This window comes from Perca flavescens, chromosome 22, assembly GCF_004354835.1.
Source record: "Perca flavescens isolate YP-PL-M2 chromosome 22, PFLA_1.0, whole genome shotgun sequence".
Classification (NCBI taxonomy): domain Eukaryota; kingdom Metazoa; phylum Chordata; class Actinopteri; order Perciformes; family Percidae; genus Perca; species Perca flavescens.
The window spans coordinates 24,642,444-24,657,532 of record NC_041352.1 but is presented as its reverse complement, the minus strand read 5'-3'; the positions used below and the strand labels follow the sequence as shown (position 1 = coordinate 24,657,532).

The 15,089-nt window shown below is 41.5% G+C and overlaps 1 protein-coding gene across 1 annotated transcript; it reads right to left on the bottom strand.

The window, feature by feature from the left end:
• Nucleotides 1-1,727: 1,727 nt before the first annotated feature.
• eif2s3 (eukaryotic translation initiation factor 2, subunit 3 gamma) lies at nt 1,728-14,004 on the bottom strand. The gene is made up of 12 exons (XM_028569769.1): nt 13,720-14,004; nt 11,822-11,885; nt 11,589-11,716; nt 10,444-10,565; nt 9,363-9,457; nt 8,565-8,723; nt 7,104-7,238; nt 5,751-5,845; nt 4,840-4,984; nt 3,758-3,927; nt 3,200-3,372; nt 1,728-2,239 (listed from the first exon to the last, which is right to left on the bottom strand). The coding sequence occupies exons 1-12, from the start codon at nt 13,786-13,788 to the stop codon at nt 2,176-2,178; spliced, it is 1,419 nt and encodes a 472-aa protein (XP_028425570.1). The 5' UTR covers nt 13,789-14,004; the 3' UTR covers nt 1,728-2,175.
• Between the last annotated feature and the right edge of the window lie 1,085 nt (nt 14,005-15,089).

Here is a 15,089-nt window from a genome sequence, read left to right as displayed (position 1 = left end):
TTAATTGATATACATTTTATGTTATTTTTTAATTTGAGATTTGCTCTGCAAGTCTGTCTAGCCATGAGCCCCATTCAAACCCATTTCAAATTTATCGAAATCGAGGAACCAATCACAACCGTTGAGGCGGGCTCTACACGATGATGATAGCACAGCGATGTTGAAGCAGGTTGTAGGACTATCCAATGGCGCCCAGAGGCATTTGAGTGGCGTCCGTTGGTGACGCCCCTTTGGAAATGGGCTGTGAATGAAGCTTCCCCCAGACCCACTCTCATACCCTGATTACACATACGTGGTTATTTTGAAAAACTGAGACATTTCCCTTCGTTTGTGCCCTTCGTTCACACGCAAACCGAGAATTTGCCTCTGAAAACAATTTGTTCTAAAAACTCTGGCCAGAGTGGAGATTTTTGGAAAACTTTGTGGAGGTTCAGGCAGCCGAGGACGAGAAGAGAGAGGATGTGATTGGTTGCAGTTGTTGCTATTTTCAGGATTCTGATTGGCCAACGTGGGCTTTGAGCTTCTCGTTACACCGCCACCTACAGGTTTGGCATGCTCTTCATTAGGGTTGGGCATCGTTTGGATTCTAACGATTCGGATTCCAACTCTGATTCTTTGAGCGGTGGAGTTGAAACACAAATAAGAGGAAAGTTTTATTTTGATTCAATGGCAGGTTGCAGTTTGACGGAGGCTTTTTCAATGTAAAATAAAGTCACACTAGAGCGCCGCTTACGTCGCCTTCACACTGGCAGTTGAAATCAGCTCCGTAATACGCAATACGCCCCCAGCGGACGTCGTACTACACCGCTGAAAAGCTTCGGAAGCGATTTACAAAAATGGCAGAGAGACTAGAAGGACTGATAAGTGTCTGAATGTCCGATTCTCTCGGACCTCTCTTATACAGCTATAAATAGAAAGGCTGCCGGGTGGAGTAAAGTTGCCCAGGACGTTGACATGTCAGGTCGGTTAAATGTGATATAGCGGTATAATGTCAAAAGTTAGACGTCTGTTGCTAGCTAACCAATTAGCATTAGCAGGTTTGTTTATCAGTACCATAGCAACGCTAACTTCCGTCGGATAGGAACCGTCCGTAGCTTTTCGCAATAGTTCAATTTTTTGAACGCATCCGGATGACCAACTGACACGATTTTTTTCGCACCGCATTCGTTCGGACCCGGTCCGCATGCGGTCTGCGAATCTCCATAGGAAATGAATGACTTCCGGTCCTTTTGAAGCCGTATTGGAGACATAGATTGGAGATGATTTCAACTGCCAGTGTGAAGGCGGCGTTACGGTGCTCCACGGCTGCAACACAACAAGCGCCTGAAACGGAAACCAAAACTTGCGCATATTAAATTTGGAACCCCATGATCAGATTGGAAACCAAATCCTCCAAACGATTCCACTAAAGAAACGATTCCTATGAAATCGTAATTTTTTAAACGATTCCGAGTAGGAATCTGTTCTCGATGGCATATCCACACACACACACACACACACACACACACAGACGTGTAAACGCTAACTTTTCTGAAAACTGACAGCTGTGCGCAATGTTATTTTTGAAAACAGTGAGGTTGTAATGTCAGTTTATGAAAATAGCCGTCCACATGTGAACGTAGCATCAGTTAAAACTGAGAATGGTCTGGGGTCAACCAGGCTAAGACTCATCTGCAGTCAATTTGCATTTTCAGCTGCAACACAAAGAGAGCCGACACACAGACGAGCACATTTCTTCCAAATTTATTTTATTAGATATGACTGAAATCTGCGGACAGTACAGGATCATTTCTGTACTGAATCAACGTCCAGGTCTCGCTTCGCCAAGTGGCTGAATGTGAACCTTCTCTGCAGGGTTGTTATCATAGTCTAAAGGGCCTCCCCCCCCCCTCCTCCTCCTCCTCCTATGCTCTTCTTCTGCAGTAAAATAAAAAGAGGTGAAAAGGCTGAACTGGACCTAATCTGACCTCCTCATGTCGCTGCTGAGGAAGACGAGCGGAGGGAGGAGGCATCTTTAAAACACTGATGTGTCCTGTTGCGTTCCCTTCTTTACTCCTTGTGGGGAAAAAAAAAAAAAAAAAAAAAATTAAAAACAAAAAGAGCAACAAAAGGCCAAGAAGAAGAGTGTGATGGTTGTGGTGTCCAGGTGACGGCAGAGTTTCCTTCTCTCTCTCCTCAGTCGTCGTCCACGGTGGGTGTGATGGTCACGCCCCTCCTGATCTGTCCCCATCCAATCAGGCTGAGGAAGAAAATGACAGGAGCCAATCAGATGACAATGGGGAGACGCCCCAGGTGAGTATGGGGAAAAAAATAAAATAAAAAATGATATCCCAATGAAAAAAGGTTTTCTAAAATAGTTATGTTTAAGGATGTGTACAGGCATTATCTAATGCTAATCTTTGGTGAATTTAGAAGGAATTTACAGGCACAAATAGACACAGTGGGGTAAAATAAACATCTAAATGTGTATTTTGGATGTTTCCGCCCCCCCAATAGTTTGAATTGTAACAACGTAAACAACCCACTACGATTATGGAAAGAGCATCATTCATAAATATCCAAAAATTAATGAAAAAATTACAGAAGCTCTGACTAATCTTGGCTTCCAAAGACAAATTTCCTCTACAGAAGAACAATAAGATTTATCTTTCTGTGCCAGTTGGCTATGATTCATCCCCATGCATGGGTTTTCATATCAAGCTATCTTAAGACTGGTTCTGTTGCTGCAGAGACTGTCTAACCAACATGTTGATACTTGTACAAAGATGTTAGTCAACATTATACCTATTGAGGATCTGAATAAATAAAAAAACACAAAAATATCAGTAGCCAATTGTCAAAATTATAATTTTTTATTATTTAACCTTTATTTATTCGGGTTAGGTTCACCGAGAGGCAGCCTCTTTTCTGCAGGAAGGCCCTGATCACATTCACACAGTTCCACATCCATACCTGGGAGCTGCCCAGTACAACCACTCCACTGGAGCGGTTGGAGGTTAAAGGCCTTGCTCAAGGGCACCTGAGATTTTGATCCTGTCAGTCTGGGGATTGAACTGTGAACCTCCCGGTCACAAGCTCGCTTCTCTAACCTCTAGGCCACCACTGCAATTTCCCTGACATTTCCCCATAAACATGTAAAAAGCCTAAAAAGTTTGACATTATTGCTGCACTACGTCACAACGGTAGTCCGAAAGCTTACCGCCAATGTTTCTCCACGCGTCGACTCAGAGCGATCTTCTCCCCGACCTCGGTGCACACGGGGTTGGTGAGGACGATCTTGGCCAGATCGGCCTTCACGGCGCTGACGCGGCCGCCTGTCGACAGCGAGCCGATGTTCACCATCAGAACCTCGTTCTTAGACAGCTTCTGGACCTGCGGAGACACACGAAGATGATGGAGGGGGTTTCTAACGGCACACTAAACTCTCTCAACCTAAAACAGAAAGAATTCATGAATACAAACATGAGTGTGTTTATCTGCCGCTACTCATCCCTGGATGAGTTTACGAGAGAAGTCCGAACATGAAGAGATAATAGATTAAACAAACCGGCACCAACTCTCAGTAAAGTCACATTTAACTAAAATCACATCTGCAGCTAAACTTTAAGAATCTCTTCTTTGATCAGCTCCTCTCTTTTAAGAATAAAGAATGTTAAATGTTGTGTTTCAAGGTCTTCAATATTTCCACAATATTTTTGCATCTTACAGCCCAGTTACAGCATTCCTGACGTTTTTTGGACTACTACAAATGCCTCACCTTGGCAGCCTTCTTGTCTCCCTCTGTGCGGACTCCCAGCAGCCTCCTGAGCAGGAAGTAGGAGATCTCCAGCTCGGTGAAGATCTCTGGCAGCGCTCCGACGGCGCCCAGCACCTGACCGACCATACGATCCGCTCGGCACAGCGTCGGGTCGATCTTAGTGCCCACGCCTGGACACAAACACAGCTTACTTTTATATGTTCAGTTCATAACTCTCTGTGAGCTGGTGTTTCATGTCTGAATCTAAAGCTGCAAAGATGAATCCATTAGTTAGTCAACTATTCAATCGCCAACTCTTTTGATAATCAAAGAAAACTAAAATCTGATTCCAGCTTGTTAAATGTGAATATTGTTCTAGTGTCTTCTCTCCTCTGTGACAGTGAACTTAACATATTTGAGTTGTGGACAAAACAAGACATTTGAGGTTGTCATCTTGGGCTTTCCACAATTTTCTGACATTTTATAGCCCAAACAATTAAAAAGGTGCCGTAGGTAAGCCTTATAAAACTAACTAACTTTCTGTCATATTTGCTGCAACTGACCCTATGTTCCAGTAGAACTACATGAAGTAGGTCATTAAAGGAAAAAAAACAAATCCGGCTCCTCTGGCACCTCCTACAGCCTGTAGTGTGATTGCTAACTGCATGTCAATCACTGCTCATGCACACGCATTCATTCTCATTTGTGGGGGGAGGGGCTTAGGAGACCGTTTTGGGCTTTAGCAGAGAGGGGGGAGAGGGACTGAGAAGTTGTCGATGTTCAAATGTTTTGGCTAAGTCCTTGGTCTTCACAATCTTACCTACAGCACCTTTAATCCCAAAAAATAATCGATAATAGAAATCTTTAGTTGCAGCCCTATCTGAATCGTTTTTTTGTCACAGGATGTTTTCTTTAAATATGTTACATATAAGTCGGTCATTGCTTTGAAGTTGACAAGTCACAGCGCTTACAGCGACACAGAAGATCAGGCAAAAACACAGAAAACCTCAGCATCAGACCTGCAGCTCCTGTCTGCTTCTTCAGCTCCTGCAGGTTAAATTATGAATAAAAGGATAAATCTAAGTTCAAATGTGTGGACGTACCGATAAGGCCTCCGGGTGCAGCGTACTGCAGGTCGTTGTGCTCGGCAAACAAAGAGACGATCTTGGAGAAGATGGGTTTGCACATCAGCTTTCCTTCATGGTCTTTGGACACGATACCCGGCCGCACCTCGATCTCCTGACCCACCTGGAGGTCACACAGAGCGGAGGAGGAGGAAGAGGAGGACGGGTTAGAGGGACACCCAGCTTCAGGGGTAGAGAACTGTTGGATAGAACCTGCTGTGCCCCATTACACCCCGCTACGCTCTGCAATGACCAGCTTCGACTTGCTATGTCCGGCCAACGCCCTGCCACACCATGAACTATTACAACTACTACTTCTAGTCATTATCTTTATTGTGACTATTATCGCCACTGTTCATCACACCCCCAACCGGCACAGTCAGACACCGCCTACCAAGAGCCTGGGTCTGCCAAGGTTTCTTCCTAAAAAGGGAGTTTTTTTTCTTGCCACTGTTGCACTTATGCATGCTCTTAGGGGAATCACTGGAATTGAAGGGTCTTTGTAAATTACTGCGTGTGGTCTAGACCTACTCCATCTGTAAAGTGTCCTGAGATAACTGCTTTAATGATTTGACACTATAAATAAAATTGAACTGAATGGTTTATTAGTTTATAATTAGCCAAACTGAAACACCTCTTTTATGGTCAGTGCTTGTTTCAGGAGGTCATCCACACCCAAGATCAATACAAGTGGAGAGCCAACGGTGAAGAAGATACACATGCACGTTTCTCCACTAATCCTGTGTAGCACATTGTTTATTTCGTAAAATAAACATTTATTTTGGTACGGAAGCCAAGGTTTTTGTGCTTCGATGCTGCAGTTTGAAACGTGCATGTGTGAACTGTGAATCACAGTTTTCTTCTGATGAAGTAACAAGAACAAATCTCACCTTGAGCACGCCCTTCAGGATACTTCCTCCGGCCACGCCTCCTTTCAAGTCATCCACTTCACAGCCGGGTTTGTTCACGTCAAAAGATCTGATGACTGGAACACCCAAGGGTTTGATTTATTACCGCACAAATGTAGACACCGCATTTCACTAAAAGGTCCCATGGCATGAAAATGTCACTTTGAGGTTTTTTTAACATTAATATGCGTTCCCCCAGCCTGTCTATGGCCCCCCAGGGCTAGAAATGGTGATAGGTGTAAACCGAGCCCTGGGTATCCTGCTCTGCCTTTGAGAAAATGAAAGCTCAGATGGACCAATCAGGAATCTACTCCTTATGAGGTCATAAGGAGCAAGGTTACCTCCCCTTTCTCTGCTTTGCCCACCTAGAGAATTTGGCCCACCCGAGAGAGAGAGAGAGACATCATGGCTTTAAAACAAGCAAAGTGGCAGTTGGTCAAGACCACACCCCCACCCTCCACCTTGCCCCCCCCCCTCTCCTCCTCAATAGCTACAGACACAGAAATGGTACATCTTAAGGAAAGCTCATTGTGAGACTGAAAACTATAAGAGACTTCAGATACAGTATTAGGGGACCACTAAGGCCTATATAAAAGAGACTTCAGATACAGTATTAGGGGACCACTAAGGTCTATATAAAAGAGACTTCAGATACAGTATTAGGGGACCACTAAGGTCTATATAAAAGAGACTTCAGATACAGTATTAGGGGACCACTAAGGTCTATATAAAAAGAGACTTCAGATACAGTATTAGGGGACCACTAAGGTCTATATAAAAGAGACTTCAGATACAGTATTAGGGGACCACTAAGGTCTATATAAAAGAGACTTCAGATACAGTATTAGGGGACCACTAAGGTCTATATAAAAGAGACTTCAGATACAGTATTAGGGGACCACTAAGGTCTATATAAAAAGAGACTTCAGATACAGTATTAGGGGACCACTAAGGCCTATATAAAAGAGACTTCAGATACAGTATTAGGGGACCACTAAGGTCTATATAAAAAGAGACTTCAGATACAGTATTAGAGGACCACTAAGGTCTATATAAAAGAGACTTCAGATACAGTATTAGGGGACCACTAAGGTCTATATAAAAGAGACTTCAGATACAGTATTAGGGGACCACTAAGGCCTATATAAAAGCATCCAAAGAGCATCATGTCATAGGATCTTTAAACAAAGTTATGAAATGCTTTATAGCATAAGCAGAACAACAATGTGAGTGTAATGTGGCTAAAAGGCTAAAACCATGAAAGGGGGGAGGAAACAGAAAGCAGATAACACACAATAAGTTAATCAGAAGAAAGACCTGTGTGATTTGTCTTACCGATGAGTCTGGGCTCGGAGGTGAAGTCTCTGACGGGGACGGGGATCATTTTGACGATGTACTCACAGACAACCTCAATGTTGTACTTCAGCTGAGCGGAGATAGGAATGATGGGAGCGCCCTCTGCCACCGTGCCTGCAGGAGAAACATCACACACACAAACACTTTCAGATTACAGAGAGCAAACTGTTTACAGGAAGTGACCTGTAGAGTCACCCGTTTGTTTAACCAACATACCGGAAAAAGGGTTTCCTTTTTGATAACATTTTAACATTACGTGGCTTTGCAGTTAAATTTAAAATGCCGTTCAGGCTGGATTGATCTCGATTATTATTTACACATCAGCTTACACCAATTAACACTCAAAATCTCTCACCCCTGCAGGCTTGACAGAGGGCTGTAAAGCCTTTGTAGTTTTCTTAGGGGTGACACCAAAGCTGTGATTTATTTTGGGAAACGGTAAGTGTCTGGTGTGAGTGTTGCTTGTACTGTACTGTGCATTCAGAGGTGCAGAGTTACACAAACTTCTTATAGAAATTGTTCCTTTGAAGGTAACTTTATGGGATGTTTTTGTTGTTAGGAACGCTCAGGTCGCTTTGGATTATAAAAACAAGTCCCCTGACCAGAGTTTTGGCAGGTTTCACCAAACAAATTTAAGAATTTTTAAGACCATTAGGAAGGAAATGTAAGACCTTTATCTATCTAGGGCTTATCATCAACTAAGCCCTAAATTCAATTCCATTTTTCAAGCCAAGTATTGCACTTCCCCATAGCTGAAGAATAAACTCTTTGTGTACAATCCGAAAGAGACCCATGGCAATAACACGAAAGCTGATTGGCTGCAATATAAGTTACATGTTGGTCTCATTTGTAGTCTTAAAACAGTGAAATTATGTGGCTGGTTAGCTCAGTTGGTAGAGCAGGAGCACATATATAGGAGGTATACTCCTCTCCTCTCTGATGTCTTCATCTGTCCTGTGGAAATAAAGGCCTAAAATGCCCAAAAAATAATCTTTATAAAAAAAAAAAAGAAATGTATTTAAGACCTAGAACACAATACTTGAGCAAATTTAAGATTTTTTAAAAAAGGGCTTAAAAAGGAGAATTCCAGATTATTTTTACCTGAATCTTGACCACTAGATGTCATGGAGTACAGTCGATTGGAGAAAAAAAACGAAATCGTGGTAGCAAACTGGAGTTGCTGCAGCTAATGGCCAGAGCTCCCAGTTAGCTAAAACGGCAGTTGTGGGGGCATGTTCTAAAGAGTGCCTTTGTGCCTCTTAACAGACACAAAATCTTCTATAAAACTTCTGTGCAACATCAACAGGGCCCTTACGTGACAATAAGATGAGTTTTCAATTTTGATTTTGCGTTTAAATTTTTAAATATCAGAATTCTTAAGACATTTGAAGACCTTGCGGAAACCTACGTTCTTTAGAATGCAAGTTCAAGCCAACTCACCCTGTACGAAGGCGAGGATCTGCTCGTACTGCTCTTTGGCCTGGCTCTCCTTCACCAGGTCGATCTTGTTCTGCAGGATGAGGATGTGCTTCAGCTTCATGATCTCTATGGCCGCCAGATGCTCCGACGTCTGGGGCTGAGGACACGACTCATTACCCGCTGGCAGACAGAGACGACAACAATAATCAGATGACTTTAAGACGTAAAACTGGGAGTAAATAACACACGTACAGTACAGGCCAAAAGTTTGGACACACCTTCTCATTCAATGCGTTTCTTTATTTTCATGACTATTTCCATTGTAGATTCTCACTCAAGGCATCAAAACTATGAATGAACACATATGGAATTATGTTCTTAACAAAAAAGTGTGAAATAACTGAAAACATGTCTTATATTTTAGATTCTTCAAAGTAGCCACCCTTTGCTTTTTTTGATAACCCTGCAAACCCTTGGTGTTCTCTCAATGAGCTTCATGAGGTAGTCACCTGAAATAGTTTTCACAGGTGTGCTTTGTCAGGGTTAATTAGTGGAATTTGTTCCCTTATTAATAAAAAAGCAAAGGGTGGCTACTTTGAGGAATCTAAAATATAAGACATGTTTTCAGTTATTTCACACTTTTTTGTTAAGTACATAATTCCATATGTGTTCATTCATAGTTTTGATGCCTTCAGTGAGAATCTACAATGTAAATAGTCATGAAAATAAAAAGGAAACGCATTGAATGAGAAGGTGTGTCCAAACTTTTGGCCTGTACTGTATGTCTTGCTGGTGGGAGTTAAGCAACCACAGACTTACCAATAAGCAGGAGGGCTGCATCCATGACGGCGGCTCCGTTCAACATAGTTGCCATCAAAATGTCGTGGCCAGGACAGTCAACGAATGACACGTGTCTGGGAGAAAGAAAAGAAAGAGTCCCACTGATGCATGGAAAAATATTTGACAGATGTCACCAGTTTACAGTTAGCCTGACGCGGTCCTACTCAGATTCTAGTCAGAATACGAGTCTGATTCTGCTCCATTGGGCTGCGATTATGGGGCGTGTTTCAACCCAACCAGGCAAGAAAATGCCTCTGCACTCAATTGGATAGACCTACAACCAATCAGAGTATCGGATAGACCTACAACCAATCAGAGCATCGGAGACCGACCGAAGCGGCGAGTCAAAGGCAGGCTTTACGTTATTGTTGATCATCTGCCCATCATCGTATAAAGCCCGTCCTGACCATTTGATTGGTCTGAACAGCTCTGGTTCGAGCATAGTTGATCAAGTCCAGACCAAACTCCCCGACCTCAAATGTTGTGGGCGGGGCTAAGTTCGGCCGGCATCCAGGCTAGTTTACAGTCAAACTGATCGCAAAGGATTTAAGGAGCACACAGTCCTAATCTGGACTTTTGGGACACAGAGTCCTCCTCCCTCCATTCAGCCTTAGGCTAAATCTACACTACTAAGTTTTGGTTTAAAAACTAATGTTGTTTCCGAGCCCCTAAAACTCTGGGGTTGCTTTGTAGTCTGGACGGCCAGAAACGGAGACCTTTTGGAAAGGACGTCTTATCGGTTAGGTAGCTTACACACCTTTCAGTTCGTCCAAGCTTATAAATCCCTGCTCTTATTTTTCAACGTTGTCGTTCTTTCTCCAAAGTATTTTCTGTATTTTAACTTCTACAACCATGAGTAACGTCAGTCAGCTTCCTGTTTACACCGCCACGCACATGCCCAGTGTGTGTGAACGGTCATGTGAGATTTGTTGTCAGACGTGTTAATATGGACAGAGATTAGTTCTGCTACTAGAGCTAAAACTCTTGTGTGGACGGAGACATTCGTTGTCTCAACGCGCCGCTTACAAAAGAATACGTAGCGGTGTAGATATAGCCTTACCTGACCAGTTTGAAGTGGCCCTTGGTGTTGGGGATGTCTGTGGGAAACTCATCAGGAGTACTGCTGCCACACGACCTGTAGCACTCTGGCCTGGGACAGCTGGGGTCGTCCAGCTTGTAGACCTGCAAAAACATGAGTGTAGAGGCACTTTTAATGTATTCCAAGTGAAGTGGAAATCTGAAGACTTGTGCATGAATATGAAACCAAGAACAGTACTCCATTTAAAAGGTTTATGCCCTCTGAAGTGATTAATCAACTTTACTTCTTTGTTTTCTATAATGTTTAACCAGAAATAAGTTTGATATTGTGCATGCATTGCATGAATTAAAGATCCAACTCTAACTTAGGATTTAGAAAATGTCAAAATAGGTTCCATCTTACTAGCTGCAGGTAGAAAGGCCATAACCCGTAAATGGTTGAAGCAACAGGCTCCTTTGATTGATGACTGGATAGACATAGTTTATGACATATACAAAATGGAGAGATTGACTTATCATCTCAAACTTCGGCAAGAAGATTTTGCCAGCTTATGGTCTAAGTGGACCGAATACATTGCTCCCAGAAGAGTAGACTTTATACAATGTATACTATCGGCATTTAATTCAAGTACACACATTCCTCCCAGTTCTATAATGTATATTGTTCTGTTTGTGGTACCAGACAGACTTTTTATTGAAGGGTATGCACAAGTTATCAAAAGACAGGCAAGGGTTTGGTTTGTTTTTTATTATCTGCATGTGAAATACATGAGAAATGTGACGGGTAATAACCCGGAGATTGGCCAGATGCTCTTTGATGTTACTGATGTGGATTCTGTTGCTTGTCTCAATTTCTTTTTGTGCATATGTCCTTAAATTGTGTATTTGTTGCCTACTTTTGAGAGGGTAGGGGTGTTGGGAACGACGCAAGATGTCTCTAATGGTGGATGTGTTTCTGTAATGCTCTGGATACCATTAACAAACAAAGTGTTTACTGCAAAAAAAAAAAAAAAAAAAAAAAAAAAAAAAATAAAAATAGGCAAAAGCCAAAATCATTCAGGACTTTCCTTAAAATAAAAAAAAATAAATAATAAAAAAAAAAGGGCATTCGTTAGACAGGAAAGGTCCAGATTACCCTCAGAAAAAACAATCCCCATTGCCCCCTACCTTAGCGTTAGCATATCCTAGCTTGATGGTGATGTTTCTCTCCAGCTCGTTCTTGAACCTGACAGTGTGAACACCAGAAATGGCCTTCACTACTGTGGACTTGCCGTGGGCCACATGACCAATGGTGCCTAGAAGAGAAGGGAGACCGGAGTCAAAACAAGCAGCCCTCATTTGACATTTCTAAATATGCTAAAAAGACACTAAATCTGATCCTTATTTGTCCGATAACATACCAATATTGATGGTGGCCTGTCTGCTGATGATCTCCTGAGAGAGAGGCGTCAGAGTAGACACATCCTGCCAAGAGTACAACTCACATTAGACTCATCACATACTGAAAAACAGACATTTGACACATTTTCACGGTGAGCAGAGCTGCCTCCATCTTTAATCCTGGAGGCCAATAGAAACAAAGGGGGGCCTAGCATAGAGACAGACCCACAAACACTGGCCCCACACTGACTCTGCATGTGAAGTGGACACTCAAAAGTTAAAAATCAGAAAAACACAACATTTGGCGTATTCATGTAAAACAAATAGTTTCTATTGAAAAACACATTTTCAATTTACAGTATCTCACAAAAGTGAGTACACCCCTCAAATTTTAGTAAATATTTCATTACATCTTTTAATGGGACAACACTGAAGAAATTACACTTTGCTACAATGTAAAATATTAAGTGTACAGCTTGTATAACAGTGTAAATGGGCTGCCCCTCAAAATAACTCAACATACGTCCATTAATGTCTAAACCGCTGGCAACAAAAGTGAGTACACCCCTATGTTAAATTCCCATAGAGGCAGGCAGATATTTATTTTTAAAGGCCAGTTATTTTATGGATCCAGGATACTATGCATCCTGATAAAGTTCCCTTGGCTTTTGGAATTAAAATAGCCCCCCCACATCATCACATACCCTTCACCATACCCCCCACATCATCAAATACCCTTGACCATATCCCCACATCATCACATACCCTTCACTATACCCCCACATCATCACATACCCTTCACTATACCCCCCACATCATCACATACCCTTCACCATACCCCCCATACCCCATCATCACATACCCTTCACCATACCCCCCACATCAATGATACAATTGAATGAGTGTAAGTCGACTAAGAATTTCTTCAATTGAGCACAGCCCTAGAGATTAGCATTGTTTTTATGTCGGTTAGCCTAATAGCTGGTTTGATTTGCATTGAGAGAAGATTTTATGGAAAGTACCCCATGCCAATCTCTAGGTTTGGTGAAGGGTATGTTGACTTATTTTGAGGGGACAGCACATTTACACTGTTATACAAGCTGTACACTTAATACTTTACATTGTAGCAAAGTGTAATTTCTTCAGTGTTGTCCCATTAAAAGATAGAATGAAATATGTACTAGAATGTGAGGGGTGTGCTCACTTTTGTGAGATACTGTATTTTAAAACGTATGGATTTTACAATCTTTCAAAGTTATGATTTCATATTGTAAGCCTGAATTAGTTTATGCGCAAATGTGATAAGAATGCTTAGTTTCCATATTGAAACATAACATTTCAGAAAACGTATAATAGCTACACGTGTAGTAATACAGAAAACAATTGTCTTTAATGTAAGTAATCAACTACGGAAGTTCCATGGTGATATTAGTTTAAATGTTGTCCCTCTTCACATGGTCAAAACAGATGAACGCCTATAAAAATGTGTAATCATTCTGAACCACGTCCCAGCTTCCATCCCCGTTACGAACCCCATTAACATTTTAAGGGATTTTACTTCAACTTAGCATATGATGCTAACGTTTTGCTCCAACTGGGATAAGGAGACATTACTGACGTATAACACAGTCGGCGACTATTACGGCGCTGTAAATACATATTTTACATTCAAACGTGTCTCTCATTTTGACATATCGGTAAAAACGAATGTAACCTCGTTGTAGAAGTAAAGCGTGTGTATTAGCTCTCCGCCCCGCCAGGCCTGCCGTCATGTGCCGGGTGGCGGCGGAGGCGCAGCACCGGCGACCGTTAGCGGTTACAACGTTCACCTTTTGTGTGACCGTTTTAGCAACACGACGGACCGACAGCCACAAACATTAAAACACAAAGCTGTAAAAGCAGTTAAACTGACACTTACCAGAGAACTAAGGTCTTGTCTAGCCAGATGAGGCTGACCAAGCGTTGTACCAGACTCGTCACCCGCCATCTTGAATGAAAAGGGAATGAAGAAGGAGGCTTCGCCGAATGCCTGATCAACCGCTAAAAACGGCTCTTTCCCCTTTTCCAACAATCAGTTATTACATCAAATTATGTTCCTTTTTTGTATTGTTAGTACAAAATCACATATCTTTTAAAACAAGACATCTGTTATATATTTTTTTTCTCTGACAAATGACAAAGACGTGGTTTGAAACTCGCGTGACTCATCCAAGTAGATGCAACGGGGTCCTTTCACAAATCTGATGCAATTTTTTTTTTTTTACTATAAAATATATTTTTCTTAATAAAGCTGATGTAGTTGATATGCCGTTAACAACCGCTAAACACCGAACAGGCCACGAGTTTTGATCTGTTTTCCTGCTTCTAAAAGTAAAGAAATATGTTTGTGAAACATGTTTTTTTAATTCATGGGTCGGGTCCTTCGCTGTTTAGTGACGCCATAAAGAGCTTTTGTAGTTTTGTTTTATGGTGTGTGTAGTTCTGTAAGAAATCCTAAAATTCTGGGCTTCCCCTAGGTTTGTAAAATAATTTGAAATGTGACTAAATGCAAATCCATATATGATTAAACACAACATTAACTGAAACAGCCTAATAACTTCAAACTAGATACTTACACAACTATATTTTGTTGCTCAATAATTGACACCCAGATAATGCAAGACCAAAGATAGATAGATTGATAGATAGATAGATAGATAGATAGATAGATAGATAGATAGATAGATAGATAGATAGACTACCGGTCAAAAGTTTGGGGTCACTTAGAAATTTCCATTCCACTCCATTATAGACAGAATACCAGCTGAGATCAGTTGCATTGTTTTTTTAAGCAGGGCAGCAGTTTTCAGATTACATTATATGATTACATAATTGCAAATGGTTTCTCCAATGTTTTCTCAGTTAGCCTTTTAAAATGATATCAGATTAGTAAACAGAATGTGCCTTTGGGACATTGGATGTTGGTTGCTAATGGGCAATGTAGATATTGCATTAAAGATCCGCCACTTCTTTCTACAACAGTCGAGAACCCTTTTGTAATTATGTAAGCACATAATGTTATCTGAAAACTGCTGCCCTGATTAAAAAAAACAATGCAACTGATCTCAGCTACTATTCTGTCTATAAAGGAGTGGAATAGAAATTTCTAAGTGACCCCAAACTTTTGACCGGTAGTGTAGATAGATAGATAGATAGATAGATAGATAGATAGATAGATTTTATTAATCCCAAATGCATTTATTTTTGGCAAAATTTTACATTTGTAAATGTATGCTAAACCTCGCTTTC